This window comes from Muscardinus avellanarius (assembly GCF_963383645.1).
Source record: "Muscardinus avellanarius genome assembly, chromosome: 15".
Lineage (NCBI taxonomy): Eukaryota > Metazoa > Chordata > Mammalia > Rodentia > Gliridae > Muscardinus > Muscardinus avellanarius.
The window spans coordinates 67,249,197-67,263,985 of NC_137801.1; the positions used below are offsets into that span (position 1 = coordinate 67,249,197).

General features: G+C 38.9%; 1 protein-coding gene across 3 annotated transcripts in view; it reads right to left on the bottom strand.

Annotated features, from left to right (window-relative positions):
• The window catches only part of EXOC6B (exocyst complex component 6B), a gene marked incomplete at both ends in the record, with an annotated part of 525,714 nt that overhangs the window by 438,587 nt on the left and 72,338 nt on the right, over nucleotides 1-14,789 (bottom strand). For 2 of the 3 annotated variants that reach the window (XM_080712088.1, XM_080712087.1), the window contains 4 exons: nucleotides 4,720-4,765; nucleotides 4,866-4,956; nucleotides 6,594-6,641; nucleotides 11,325-11,490. In XM_080712088.1, coding sequence (XP_080568214.1) covers nucleotides 4,720-4,765; nucleotides 4,866-4,956; nucleotides 6,594-6,641; nucleotides 11,325-11,490 — 351 coding nt within the window. Of the gene's footprint in view, nucleotides 1-4,719; nucleotides 4,766-4,865; nucleotides 5,008-6,593; nucleotides 6,642-11,324; nucleotides 11,491-14,789 lie in introns of all 3 variants that reach the window. The other variant, XM_080712086.1, reaches the window with a different exon arrangement.

Sequence of the window (14,789 nt, forward strand, 5' to 3'; positions counted from 1 at the left end):
AGTCAAGGAAAGACTGGAAGACAATTTCAGATTTGAAAAGACTAAAGAAACTTGACAACTAAATGAAGCATATGATTTTAACTTGGCTATACAGACTATGATTTTGACAGCTGGCAAAACTTAAATTGAGTAATTGGGTATGAGGATTAGATGCTAGTAATATATCAATGTTAATTTACATTTTCTATTGCATATAAGAATGTCTCTATAGAAAATCAGACCAAAGTATCTGGGAATGACAGTATACCAAGTTACCACCTTACTTCCAGCTGGTTCAGAAAAAAGACAGTTATTTATATTCACCTTGGGAATGCTTAAAAATAGTTTGTACTTCACAAAATAAATTTGACTATATCAAAACTTAAAACTGCTATACAAGAAAAAATATTAAATATGAAAAGTTAATAGGTAAGCCATACATTGAAGATGGCATTTGTAGCATATAACAGAAAAAGGCATCCAAAATATATAATGAATTCCTATGAATGAAAAAGAACACACAGGTTGGGGATGTAGCAAGTGGTAGAGCACTAGCCTGGTATGTGCAACATCCTTGGTTTTATGCCTAGCACTGCAAAAACAAAAATCAAACAGAAAACAGACAACTTAAGAGAAAAATGTACAAAGTACATAGAGAAAGAAAAAAAAAACCTCAATGCCCAATAACCACTCTCACTTGTAAAAGATTCAAAGAAACGAAAACCCGTAATAGCAATCTATCATTTTGTAATCATCAGACTAGCAAGGACCAAAATGTCCGACAAAATAAGTATTACCAAGAGATGAAGTAACAAGACCTCCCATAAAATGCTGGTGTAAATGAGTAAATCACTTTGGAGAACAGTATCTAGTAAGAACAAAGACTGCATGCCCTTTTTTGCAGAATTGGCATTATCTAGACACTTGGTAAAATGTGTGAAATCTCAAGAATCCCAGACCTATTCAGAAAGATTTACATTTAACTAATTCCTATGTGATTTGTTTTTTGTTTTGTTTTATTTGGTAGTGGTACTGGGGATGGAACCCAGGGGCTTTTCTACCTCCAGGCTATATTCCCAGACCTATTTTATACTTTATTTGGAAGCAGGGTCTCAGTAAGTTGCCGAGAGCCTCACTCAGTAGCTGAGGCTGGCTTCGAACCTGTGTGAGCCTCCTGTCTCAGCCTCCTGAGCGCTGGGATTACAAGTGTGCGCCACCACGCCTGGCTCATTCCTATGTGATTTGAAGAGCACCACTCTCAAGAAACTTGGGGTGGGTGCTGGGGATTGAGCCCTGGGGCACTCTGCCTCACAGCCCCGTTTTACTTTTATTTTGGAACAGGGCCTCACTAAATTAATGAGTCTCACTACTTGCTGAAGTTGTCCTTAAACCTATAATCCTCCTGTCTCAGCTTCCCAAGAACTGAGATTACAAGTGTGTTCTACTACTCCCAGAAACTTTGAAAGTAAGTCCAAAGAGAAGTACAAGAATATTTATTTACTAAACCACTGTCTACCACAGCAAACAACTGGAAACATACCAAATGTCCCTCATAGTATCAGTAAGGATATTTATGTACAGTAACAATAACCCCAAAAGTCTCAGTGACCTAAAACAATGATTTAAAACTTCCTCATATTACACATTCATGATAGGCTGCAGGGAAGCTCTACTCATTAAAGGTACTCAAGGACTCAACCACCATCTTTAAAGTTGCCATGTGTCATGATCAAGAGAAAGTGAGAACACTAGAAGGACTTGAACTAGGAATTAAATGCTAAACCCTAGAATGGCACAACGCACTTCTGCTCACATCTTATCTGCCAGAAACAGAAACATGAGCCAACCTATACAAAGGAAGCCAAGAAATATAATGCTACCTTATGCCAGAAGAAGGTTAAGTACTGGTGAACACCACTTAAGACAACCACTGGAATTGGGAAGGGAATGTGAATTATTTATATAATGGACAATCAGAGAAGACTAAAATGAGTGTACCAGATCCATAGACATACAGAAAAGAAGCTCTGCAGCAATACCTACGCCCCACAGGATAGATATTTGTGTCTATTTTGTTCAAGGTTGTTTCTCCAATACCAATAGTGATGCTTACCACACAGAGATACTCAATTACCTTTTATTGAGTAAATGAATGGATCTCAAAAAACAAGAACTGAGAATGATCTACATAAATGTTTTTTGAACACAAAACAATATATGTTTTGTAGATATTTAAAACATGAACTAGCTGGGCATGGTGGTGCATGCTTGTAATCCTAGTATGTGGGAGGCTGAGACAGGAGGATCACAGGTTCACAGCCAGCCTCAGCTACTTAGCAAGGTCTTTGGCAATTTAGAGAGATCCTGTTTCAAAATAAAGAATAAAAAAATAGGGCTAGGGGGTATGGCTTATAGGTAGAATGACCCAGGACTCAATCCTCAGTAATACACACACACACACACACACACACACACACACACACACACAACTAGTAGCTAGGCTTGGTTGTATATACCTGTAATCTCAGTATTTGAGAGGCTGAGATAGAAAGATCACAAGTTCAAAGCCAGCCTCAGCAACTTACTGAGGTCCTCAGCAACTGAGTGAGACTCTGTTTCAAAATGAAATGTAAAATAGGGCTGAAATTGCATCTCAGAGGTACAATGTCTTTGAGTTCAATCCGGTTATGGTTTGGATGTAGACTTTCCCCTGAAGAGCTCGTGTTCAGGGCTGATATAATTAGGTCTGAGGACTGTAATCTCATCAGCATGTAAATCGCTGTGATGGATTTCCTGGGCAGTACCCAGGCAGGTGGGCTGTGACTGGAGACGGGGGTCCCTGGGTGTGGCTCTGGGGCTGCGGCTTTGTCTTGGAATCCTGGAGCTTGCTTACTCTCTTGCTTCCAGCCTCCCTGACATGAGAGCAGAGCGCTTGCTCTCTCCCTCTCTCTACTTCCTGCAGCCATGACCTGAGATGCTCAGATGTAGCCCTACCTGATATAGAATGAAACTTAATTTTGTGTGGGTGGTACTGAGGATGAAACCCAGGGCCATTCTACCTCCAAGTGACCCTCCCAGCCCTATGTTTATTCTTTACTTTGAAACAGGGTCTCACTGAGTTGCAGAGGGCCTCACTAAGTAGCTGAGGCTGTCCACAAACCGCAATCTCCTGTCTCAGCCTCCCAAATGCTGGGATTACAAGCGTCCGCCACCATGCCCAGCTAGACTGAAACTTTGAGCAAAAATGCTGATGTCTCATGCTTCAGCTTCAAATTTCTTGAGAATTTAGGATTTTTGCCCATAATATCTCTAGTTTTATTTTGATATTAAAAGTATTTTAACTGCATACTTTCTCGCTCAAAACATAAGTTAAATTGCTATTCCAGGAAGATAAGATTTATCACTTCACATACCCCCTTCTTAATACAGGCTGCCCCAGGGCAGAGAGGGTGGGGAAAGTTAATATAGAGTCTCCTCTGGAATAAAACTAGAAGAAAACACTACACAGAAAAGAAATCCTCTGATTTTAATACTGACCTTGCCTTTTGTAATGGTTAATTTTATGTGTCGACTTGGCTAGGCCAGGGTACCCAGGTCAAACATTTATCTAGATGTTTCTGTGAAAGTATTTTTTGGACAATATTCACATTTAAATAAGTAAACTCTGAATAAAAAAGATTAGCTCTGTAATGTGGGTGGCCCCCTTTCTAATTGTAGTTAAAGACTTTAATAAAAAATAAAAAGGGTGACCTCCCCATAGGAAGTGGGAATTCTGCCAGGTTTCTCCCTTTGAATCCAAGCTATAATATTAACTCTTCCATGGACTCTAGCTCACCAGCCAACCCTATAGGTTTTTGTTTTCTTTTGTTTCTTGAGGGTCTGCGAAATGAAACCCAGGAGCATTTGATCTCCGAGATATACCCCCTGCCCTATTTTTTTATTCTTTATTTTAAACAGGGTCCCACGAAGTTGCAGAGGGCCTCAGTAAGTAGCTGAGGCTGTCTGCGAACTGCGATCCTCCAGTCTCAGCCTCCCAAATGCTGGGATTACAAGCGTGCGCCACCACGCCCGGCTACCCTATAGGTTTTGAACTTGCTAATCTCCACAATCAAGTGAGCCAATACACACACATACAATATATTTTATTGGCTGTTTTTCTAGAGAACCCTGATACATTCCTGTAACAGAATTAGTGACTATTTTTTTCGACAACAGTACTAACCCAAAACATGTTTCTCAAACCAACTATCACTAAAAATATTCTATGTGCTGGATGTGGTGGTGCGTCCTTGTGCTTGGAGTCCTAGTGCTTGGGAGGCTGAGACAGGAGGATTGCATGTTCACAGCCAGTATCATCTACTTAGTGAGGCCTTCTGCAACTTAGTGACGCTCTGCTTCAAAATAAAGAATAAGAAATAAAGCTGGGGGTGTAACTCAGAGGTAAAATGCCCCTGGGTTCAGTCCCCAGTACCACAAAAATAAAAGAAAAAAATACACATATAGTCTTCCCCTAAAAGAGTGGGCCTTTTAAAAATCAAATTATAAGTATTATCTTTTATTAAATATATGAGTACTAGTATATGTAAAAAAAAAATCCACAGTGAATCGACAGATATACAAAAGGCTAGAGAAGGTATTATAGGCTTTTTTTTTCCAAAGTAATGCCAAATAAGAACCTTAAAAGTAGTCTAACAGAAATTTTAGATAATAAAAACTGTTAAATGAAAAAAAAAATCTTACCTTTTAGTTTTCATCTGGTCCCTCAATTTGCTGTACATCTCTAGGACTTGAAAGAGAGAAAAGAGCACAGACACATTATTTAGAGAAAGACTAATTAAACATAAAGGAATGGCATCAAGACTCCTACTCCATTTCCAGTTCCTCACCTGGAAGACACAGCATTAATTTATCAACAGTGGCAGAAATATTTCTCTGTTGTAGTCGACACTGCTTCAGCTCTTCCATTGCTATTACCAGCTTAGCAAGAGGGAAAAAAACCGAATTATGCCAATAGCTGTAAATAAAAAGCTTTCAGTCACATTTTTCCACACTGTGTTCAATTCATCAGAAAATCCCAGACAGTTTCATAGTAAGACCTGCCAAGTGGACTAAGGAACTGCCTTTCCCAACCAGTAAAACATTCCTGCAGTTTCCCACTTTCTCCCCAAGATGCAGACTATACTAGGAAGAGCTAAGTTAAATGAAATTCTAAAACACAGGGGCTATACAGGAGAAAAGAAAAAACTTTGTATATTCTCTCAAATCCTATCTAGGCTCCTCATGATTTATGGTTCATCAATCGTCTGAGAAGATCCTATATTTCTTTCATCAGTGCTAGGCTCCTGGAAGAAAATAGTCTTCCTATACAGCTTAAATGAGCATGAAAATAATCTTCAGCTAAGTCTCTATTAAAAAAAAAATAAACCACAACACTTGAAAGATGTGGCTTTTCTAAGAGATCCAGTTTAGTGAGGAATAATTCACATTTCTTGTATCACTCCTATTTTAAAGGTTTCTATCTGAAGTCATCCTGCATTATAACTAACAGAAATTATACTCTGCAGAATTTAGGGTACATGAGACAAAACAGTAGTAATTTACATATCCACTTGTAGTATTCATTCCATACTCACACCTAAAAATGTTATCTCCTTGGCTATCATGCAATTAGAAAAATGAAATGAAAGACAATGGTCCCAGTTAAGTCACTGATGAAACAATCAAAAGTTAATCTTAAAAGATTAAAATTAAACATTAAATAAGGCCTAGGTGATAAGGAAGGGACAGGACACCCAGAACAGTAATGGACTATGAGATGGAAAACCTGGGTTTTAGTCCCAGCCTTGCCAACTGTTATGTAAACTAGCAAATTATCTGTTCTAGTTTCCTCAACAATGGTGATAATACCTGTCCTGACTTTGTCACTGGTCTGCCCTGAGGATCCAGTGAGTAAATAATAATGCAAATTATAGAGGCTAGGTACTCACCTAGAGGATGGGTATGCTGATTAACAGAATCATTCATTGCTTAAACAAATATTTATTGAGCACCCACTTTATGGCAGTCACTGCTTAGGTAGATGGATGGGATACGGCAATGAATAAAACAAACAAAACTGCCCAAACACATGGAGCTTTATTTCCAATGGAGGGAGACAAAAAAAAAAAAAAAGTAAAAATACGTATGATATGAGTGTGATAGGTACAAAGGAGGAAAAATAAAGGGGATGGTGCAAAGAGAATGCGGGGAGTGAGGGTGAGACTACAACTTCAAACAGGTGGTTTGGAGAGGTCTTATGAAGAAGGTACCATCTGAGGAAAGATTCCAAGCAGGAGACTGGTGGGAGCAAACACTCCAGGAAGGGGGATGAGCACTCGCCACATAATGACTACTTAATGATGTAAAAACATAGCTACAGTAAGCTGCACCCTCTCTCACTACACTCACCGTGACTAGAGCCATTAAAGTCAGATAAAAACAGGAAAAGGAACAGAAATGCCCAAGTACTTCCAAAGTACTGCTTACAGTCTTACAAGCCACTATGTAAAAAACAGTCATCAAAGGAGAATGGCATGAAACAGAAAAGACTTTGTCAAAAGGTAAACAGGCCTTACTTCCTTTCCCTCATGTTGTAGTTTTCTATTAGTATCCGTCACTTGATTCTGTGGAGAGAAGACAATTTAAATTCATAAAAGACGAACACTAGACAATAGTTAGATAAAGATCAAAATTCAATATGAATAGACTGGGGCTAGGTAGCTAGATACTTGCGGTCACCTACCACATGTTGGTCTATTTGAGTTTAAACTCTACCATCTCTGCTACTGGACATTAGCATGACCTTCTGAACAATGAGAAGAAAAATATACTCAAAAAAACTTTAGTTTGGAGTATTCCAAACTAAAATACAGTAACCAAAGATCACACTTTGACTTTGGAGAGAAAAGTAAGAGAGAGAAAAAAAAATAAAATAAAAATGTAACCCACAAAGAACCTTATGGTCTCTACAGTGTGTAGAAAGAGCATATTATTGCCGGGTGTGGTGGCGCACGCTTGTAATCCCCGCGCTTGGGAGGCAGAGACAGGAGGATCGCGCAGGTTCGAAGCCAGCCGCGCACGCTGGCTTAGGAGACCCTGTTTCCAAATAAAAATGTAAAAATAGGTCTGGGAGTGTAGCCCGGAGGTAGAAGGGCTTCCAGGAACCCCAGTACCACCAAAAAAAAAAAAAAAGAAAAAAGAAAAAGCATATTATGCACATATATTCTTCACTTCACCGATATATTCCTGAAAAGTCTAAGTAGAAATTGAACTTTTTAACTCAAGTCTGTTTCTCTTTTTTGTGTGTGCATGTGGTACTGGGGATTGAACTCAGGGCATTCTACCTCCAAGCTACACCCCCAACTCTATCTTATTTTTATTTTGAAATGGGGTCTTGTTAAGGTTGATGCGAGGTTTTCACTACTTGCTGAGGCTGTCTTCGAACTTGCGATCCTCCTATCTCAGCCTCCCAAGTACTGGGATTACAAGGCATGTGCCACCACTCCTTGCTTTTCTCCTTTTTTCTTTGGCTGTTTTACTGGAGAGATTGAACCCAGGGTGTTCTACCTCTGAGCTACCTCCCAGGCCTATCTTAATTTGGAAACAGGGTCTCACTCAGTTACTGTGGCTGGCTTCTAACCTGCAATATTCCTGTCTCAACCAATACCATTACAGGCATGTGCCACCATGCCCAGCCTTATTTTTTATTTTGAAACAGGGTCTCGCTAAGTTGCAGAGGGCCTCACTAAATTGCTAAAGCTGACCTTGAAGCTGTGATTCTCCTGTCTCAGCCTCCGAAGTACTGAGATTCCAGGCATGTGCCACCACGCTGGGCTAGTTGTTACCCTGATTTTAGAAAATCTTTTTTATCGTGATTCCATCTGGATCATTAATCCTCAACAGTTCCTAACACATATTCCCATAATCTCTTCATTAGATGGCCAAAAACATGTGAATAAGCCTTTAAATGATCTGCAGTTCATAATTTAAAGGCACAGACACATTCTTACATCAACTTTTGATGTCTCTACTGATATAAAAAATTAAAATTAGAGAATGGCAATTTCTTCATTATCTCAGACACAATCAAAACATGAACAATATTAACATCTAAATGTTCTTTAGTCGAGGTTATCTAGCCTTCCACAAATAACTGCTACTCTGTACTTTTACTAATTACCCTAACTCAATCCTTCCTGTGATATTCCTTGGAGCATCAGAGAAATGTGTTATCAATCACATATTCACCTGCATGTGCATGCGCGTGCGTGTGTGCACGTACACACACACACACACACACACACACACAGTTAGTTATAAGATGCAGTGAAAGGAATATCATATGGAGTATTTTCTGAACTTATTTAATATAATACCCTTTTATTATTCAAGATTATCTCAAGGAACTGGTTTTTCAGAAAACAAGCTTTTTAAAATTGTTGCCCTAAATTATATACTATGCATTTTCAGAGCAGATTACCTTATGCACCCCTGCTTTCAAAGACAAAATGAAATTCAACCTCCCCCAAAAAGCCTTTACCAAAGTGTCAAAAAAGAGAGGCAAGAAACACTCAAATTACCTCCTTATCACTAAGAGCACCACATGTAAAAGCTGTTGTTTTATTGGACTCTGATCTCAATATGATGTAGCTGCCCAAAATGTAGATCTAAAACATTAATAAAAGTATTGTCTAAAACAGGGATCCAGTAATCTGTCTCCAAAAAGGATTGGATAGTAAGTGTTTTAGGCTTTGCAGCCACAGTCTCTGCTATACCTATTCAACTCTGCCACTGGAGCAAGAATGAAGCCATAAATTAAATATAAATGAGTAGGCAAGGCTGTATTCTAATAAAACTTTATTTATAAAAATGGGAAGCAAGCTGAATTCAGAATAAGTGAGGCAGTAAGGTGGTAAGAGCACACTATGAGAATGAGAATTACATTCAGATGTCATGTTTCACAAAGGCTACTGACAAGTTGAAACATGATGAAGCTTTGGGAGGAAGCCAAAGCTCCATCATGTGAAAAAGAGATGAAAGAATTTTCAGCCCAGAAAGGGGAGGGGATATTCATTTGGAGATCCTATACACTATGCCCAGCCTCTATATACTACAGCTGAACAATATCTTGAAAAGCGACCAGAAGAAAGGTGGCTTCCTTAAAATGGAGCTTATTTGCAACTTGACGCACTCTGAAGTAAGGGGAAGGGAGTAAGAGGAAAAGTAAATGAGTACCAATCAGCAAGATACCAGCAACTAGTGAGCATTACGGGCCACACTGGGTACTGTCCAACCAGGGACATATTCCACTCTGTGACCATTTCAATATCCTGCAGCCCACGGTGAGGGTCCTAAAGGAACTGTGGGGGAAGTTTGGGATACAGGTACCCAAAAAGCATAGAAAAGAAGAGCCCAAGCTGACGACGGGAAGCGGGGATGCCTGAGTGAGGACTAGTAGCACATTAACAGCAAATCTAAAGACCTGTTAAGTCTAGGGTGGAAGTAGCCATTAAGAGCAATACAAAAGAGAATTTAACTGTATTGGCAAAATTTTAAGATGGATAGGTGCTATTGTATAAGTCTATGAACTCCTCCTTTATAAAATCTTAGGATCCAATGTATTTTAGACTTTGAATTTTGGAGACCTTATAATGACAATTAGGTACATAATGTATATTGCATAACATTCCCCACTGGGAACTAGCACAGCACCCATAATCAAACATTCATATTTCAATAGCAAAGAACATTCAAATTAAATAAAATGAATTAAGAAATGTGATAGTTTTATATCTACTTAGTTTATGTTTTGCAGTAAAATGAGTCTTTAAAGTAGAGTAATTTTATAATATAATTTAACATCTGATTGTCCACTTTTCCCCTTGATAAAGTAAAGCTGTTTCTTTTTTGTTTTTGTTTTTTTTTGTGGTACTGGGGTTCCTGGAAACCCTTCTACCTCCGGGCTACACTCCCAGACCTACTATATATATATATATATATATATATATTTTTTTTTTTTTTTAATTTGGAAACAGGGTCTCTTAAGCCAGCAGGGCTGGCTTCGAACCTGCGCAATCCTCCTGTCTCCACCTCCCAAGCGTGGGGATTACAAGCGTGTGCATTACAAGCATGCGCCACCACGCCTGGCTCTTTTTATTATTTTTTGGTGTTTTCTTTTGTTGCGGTAGCAGGGATGAAACCTAGGGGCACTGTACCTCTGAGCTACACTTCCAGCCCTATTTTTTAGTCTTTTTTTTTTTTTTTTTGGAAGCAGGGTCTCACTGAGTTGTGAAGGGCCTCACTAAGTAGCTGAGGCTGTCTGAGAACTGTGATCCTCTGGTCTCCGCCTCCCTAATGCTGGGATTACAAGCGTGCGCCACCAGACCCAGCTTTGTTTTTTGTTTTTGAAAAAGGATCCCACTATGCTGCTGAGAGTCTTGTTCCATTGCTGAGGCTGTCCTTGAACTGCAATCCTCCTATCTTAGCCTCCCAAGAACTGGGATTACAGGTATTTGCCACCATTTTTGGCTACCCAGGTATTTTTTAAACTGAATTTCATACTCACTGTTAAGTTAACCCCACTCCCAAGAAAATGCTTTTAGGATTTTATTTCAAATTTCAATACAAAAATAATTAAAAATATAAGGACTAGAAAGAAATTAAACTCTTACTACTTAGAGATCATATGAGAAGTATTTACACAAAAACTCAGAAAACTCTAAACATAAAGTATCCAGTTTAACAGAAGAGTTTAGTAGAGTAGTTAGATTTAAAATCAAGAAGCAAAGTCAGGTGTTCAAGACAAGTGAATTTGCTATGCCAAGGATCTGACCAATGTGATTAGCCTCCTTCCTGAACATGAACCTGTCACATCAAGAAGGAATCCTCATGCTCTGGTGGACTCTCCACAATGGCCACAGATCTTTTCTCCCTCGGCCTAGGTACCATACTACAAGGAATTCTACAGCAATGCCCTGAAACTCTGGCATCCTAGAGAGAGAGCTTCTATGGAACAAGAAACCAGGTTACATGAACTGTCAAGCTGAGTTTTTCTACTTGAAGGAAACAGTCACTGATCCCTGGTTCTTAGCCACACAGAGTGTCTCAATTAAACTCTAACTTTAAAAAGTATTTTTCTTTTTTAGCTAAAAACCATAATCTCACTTAGTTGGGTTAAGGTATAAATCCCTTTCTTATTACACAAAAAACTTTGCTACAGGCCCATGGCCCATAATGTAGTCCCTATTCTTTCAATGCTAATCAAAACCCAGAACAGGATGGAGGAATGAACATCTCGGTCTCCTTACTTTGAGTTTCTGGGCTTCTCCTCTCACTTTCAGCAGTTCTGTGATAGAATCCACAAAGCCCTGGTAATGAAAGTTGCACATTTTCTCAATTTCCCGATCATGATTGCGGATTCGAGTTTCAAGCTTTTCCATGAATCGTCCATGTTCCTCACCATCATAGACAGACCTTTAAAACACAAAAATGGCACAAAGATTATACCATATTTACGTGTGTGTGTGTGTGTGTGTGTGTGTGTGTGTGTGTGTGTGTGTTTTACTGGAGATTGTATCCATTGTTCTGTCTCTGAGCGACATTTTCAGCCCTATTTTATTTTTATTTTGAAACAGAGTCTCACTACTTGATGAGGCTGTCCTTGAACCTGTGATCCTCTTGCCTCAGTACTTTTAATTAAGTACTGGGATTACAAAAGAGTGCCACCAAGCCCAATTCCCAGAATCAAATTTCTTTGGGAATTAGATATTTAAGGTAGGTACATAAGCCACAAAGTAATCCAATTGTATTAACACTCTCAATGTTAAAAAGGTTTTTTTAGGAATATCCAAAATTTTGCATTCTCATTCATTTAATTCTTGACAGCATTCAGCACAGAATTCTCATCAATAGATGAATTAATTACAACACCCTTGTCCCCTTTTCAATTTAACTAGTCTAGAAACTTTCAATTTTGGTAAACTCAAAAATCCAATTACTTTCAGGAGGCTGAGACTGAAGGATCACAGTTCGCAGACAGCCTCAGCTACTTAGTGAGGCCCTCTGCAACTTAGTGAGACCTTGTTTCAAAATAAAGAATAAAAAATAGGGCAGGGGATGGAGCTCGGAGTTGAATGCCCCTGGGTTCCATCCCCAGACTGGAAAAAAAAAAAATACAATTACTCCATCACACAGAAACTGAACATTACTGGAGAAAAACCATGTAGCAAAGATGACTAAACTCAATACAGCTTACATAGCTACAAAGCATAGTGCTGCATGGTTGTAATCCCAGTACATGGGAGACTGCTACAGGAGGTCGCAGGTTTAAGGCCAGCTTCAGCAGCTTAGTGTGGCCCTCTGCAACTTAGTAAGACCCTGTTTCAAAACAGAAAATAAAGTAGGGCTGGAGGTATACCTAAAAGGTAGAATGCCCCTGGTTTAATCCCCAAATACTACAATAAATAGATACATAAATAAATAAACTAAGTAAGTAGGCAAGCAAGCCCTCAATATCACTAGAAAACTCTGCTACAGGTTGAGTGTCCCTTAATTCTTGGAATATTTCTATATACATAATGAGATACTTCGGGAATGGGACTCAAATCTAAACACAGAATTCATTATTGTTACATGTACAATACACTTTATACACATAGCCTGAAGGTAATTTTACACAATATTTTAGTGCACCAATGTTTTTACTGCAACCTGTCTCTTGAGGCCACATGTGCGATTTCCACTTGTGATGTCTACCATGTGATCAAACAAAACATTTTGGATTTTGAAGCATGTCAGATTTTGGATTTTCATATTAGGGATGCTCGGACTGTTCAACTATTACCCTCTAAAACTCATCACTCTGTGTTTTCTAAAGTATCTAAGTATGGTATGGAAACCTTACTTTTTCCTTTCCTCAAATGCTTAACCCCCCCCACCAGCAAGTGACCTTGACTATATACTTCAAAGAAAAAAGAGACACTGAAAAATCTCTTCTTCCCCCATGAAAGCTAACCCACTTACACCTATACCTTCTCCTCTGCCCACCCTCCTATAATACTAGTGGTTCAAAACTTTATCTGTAGTCAGCCCTTCTTGTTGTCTCAAAAAAAAAAAAGAGAATCTATGTTCTCTTCCCAAACAATTTTATGACCTTCAAATACCATCCATATAGTGCTGAGTATCTAATCTATCCCTACAATTCAAAACACTTCCCTGACCACTAGACTCAAATATGTAGTCATTACTTACAACTCCAACTGGATTCCTAAAAGCCACGTCAAATTTAACAGAAAAAATATATATCACTTACTACCAAATTATCTCCACCCCCAAACTTGTTTCTCCCCTAATCTCTCGGCTACCTATCCCATCACGCTAACGGCAGTGTCCAATTGCCCAAGCCAAATATCCAGGAATCACTTCCTATCTTTTCTCATCCTACGCCCTACCTAATCCATTATAAGTCCTGACAACTCAATCTCCACAACTTGTCCTAAAATTGACCATATCCCACTATTTTTTTTTTAATGCAAGTCCCAATCTGTAACACAGTCACACTAGACCAACGGGACAGCCAACTAAGAGTCTCCATTCTGCCTTCCAGGTCTCCCCATCCCCTGTCCCAATATGGGCACTCCAGACAGCAGTGTGCTGCTGTTAGGCTAGTGATGTGCATCCCTCTATCTGTGCACAATCTTCTCACCATTGTCCATGGCATACTGTCTCTCCTCAGCCTACTCCAATTAGATTATAACCTCAGGGGAAAGAACTATGACCAGCATATTCACCACTGTGTCCTAGAACAGTGCCACAGGGGGAGGCAATCACTAAGCTAAGCAAACTCTGACTAAAAAATTACTACACTCTCTCATAGGCATCTTTGATCACTGACACTTGTTCAACACATACACCTTTGCTCATTGCAAACATCTGATTCTATAATCATATATGGGAACCAGATCACTGACCCAGAAGCTGTGGATCAGGAAGTACACACTCTTCAGCAGGTCAATTCCACTGCCCAAAATTCAACAGTGACTGTACACAAACATGCACGTGCTTGGCTTCCAGTAACCATTCAGAGCACTTCCTTCAGAAAAGGCAGACCAATCTTCAACAGTCTTGATTCATTCTCCTTCCTCCAGAATAGAGGTACTATCAAAATAATTACAAATACAACCTCCAGGGGGTTATTCTTGCATTTGAAATACACAAAACAGAATCAACCACTGACATTTCAACAAATCTCAAATAAGCTAGCTTTTCCCCTTTCAGAGGAAAGGAAAAGAAAGTTCTCTATGTAAAGATGCCCATCTTCCTTGCCATTTGGAGAATGAGAAGAACTGCTGGAAACTCCTAAGTCTAAATGACATTAGCTGATATTACTCAATATTAAACAAGTTCTTTGATTCAAATTCAGTACATTTTAAATCAGCTATACTTCAGGTTAGGTAGCTAGTCCAGTTCCTTCTACTACTTAAAACTTTCACTATTGTCCCCTACAAAGATTAACATTAACATCACAAAGGATAGCCTTGGGCAAAAGAAAATCACAGAGTTAAGAAGTTCAGAATTTATGTTAATAATGCTTTCCTAAACTCCAGGAACTTCCTATTTATTTTAAACAAAACAGAACAGAAATCAAAAATCAAAGAAAGAAAACATGGATTTTAGATGCCTGATTGTGTGGCCTTGGTCTTAGCATAGTAATTAGCTATGAATCTTTGGCCAATTCAGTTAATCTCTCTGACCTCAGGCTTTCTCATTAACAA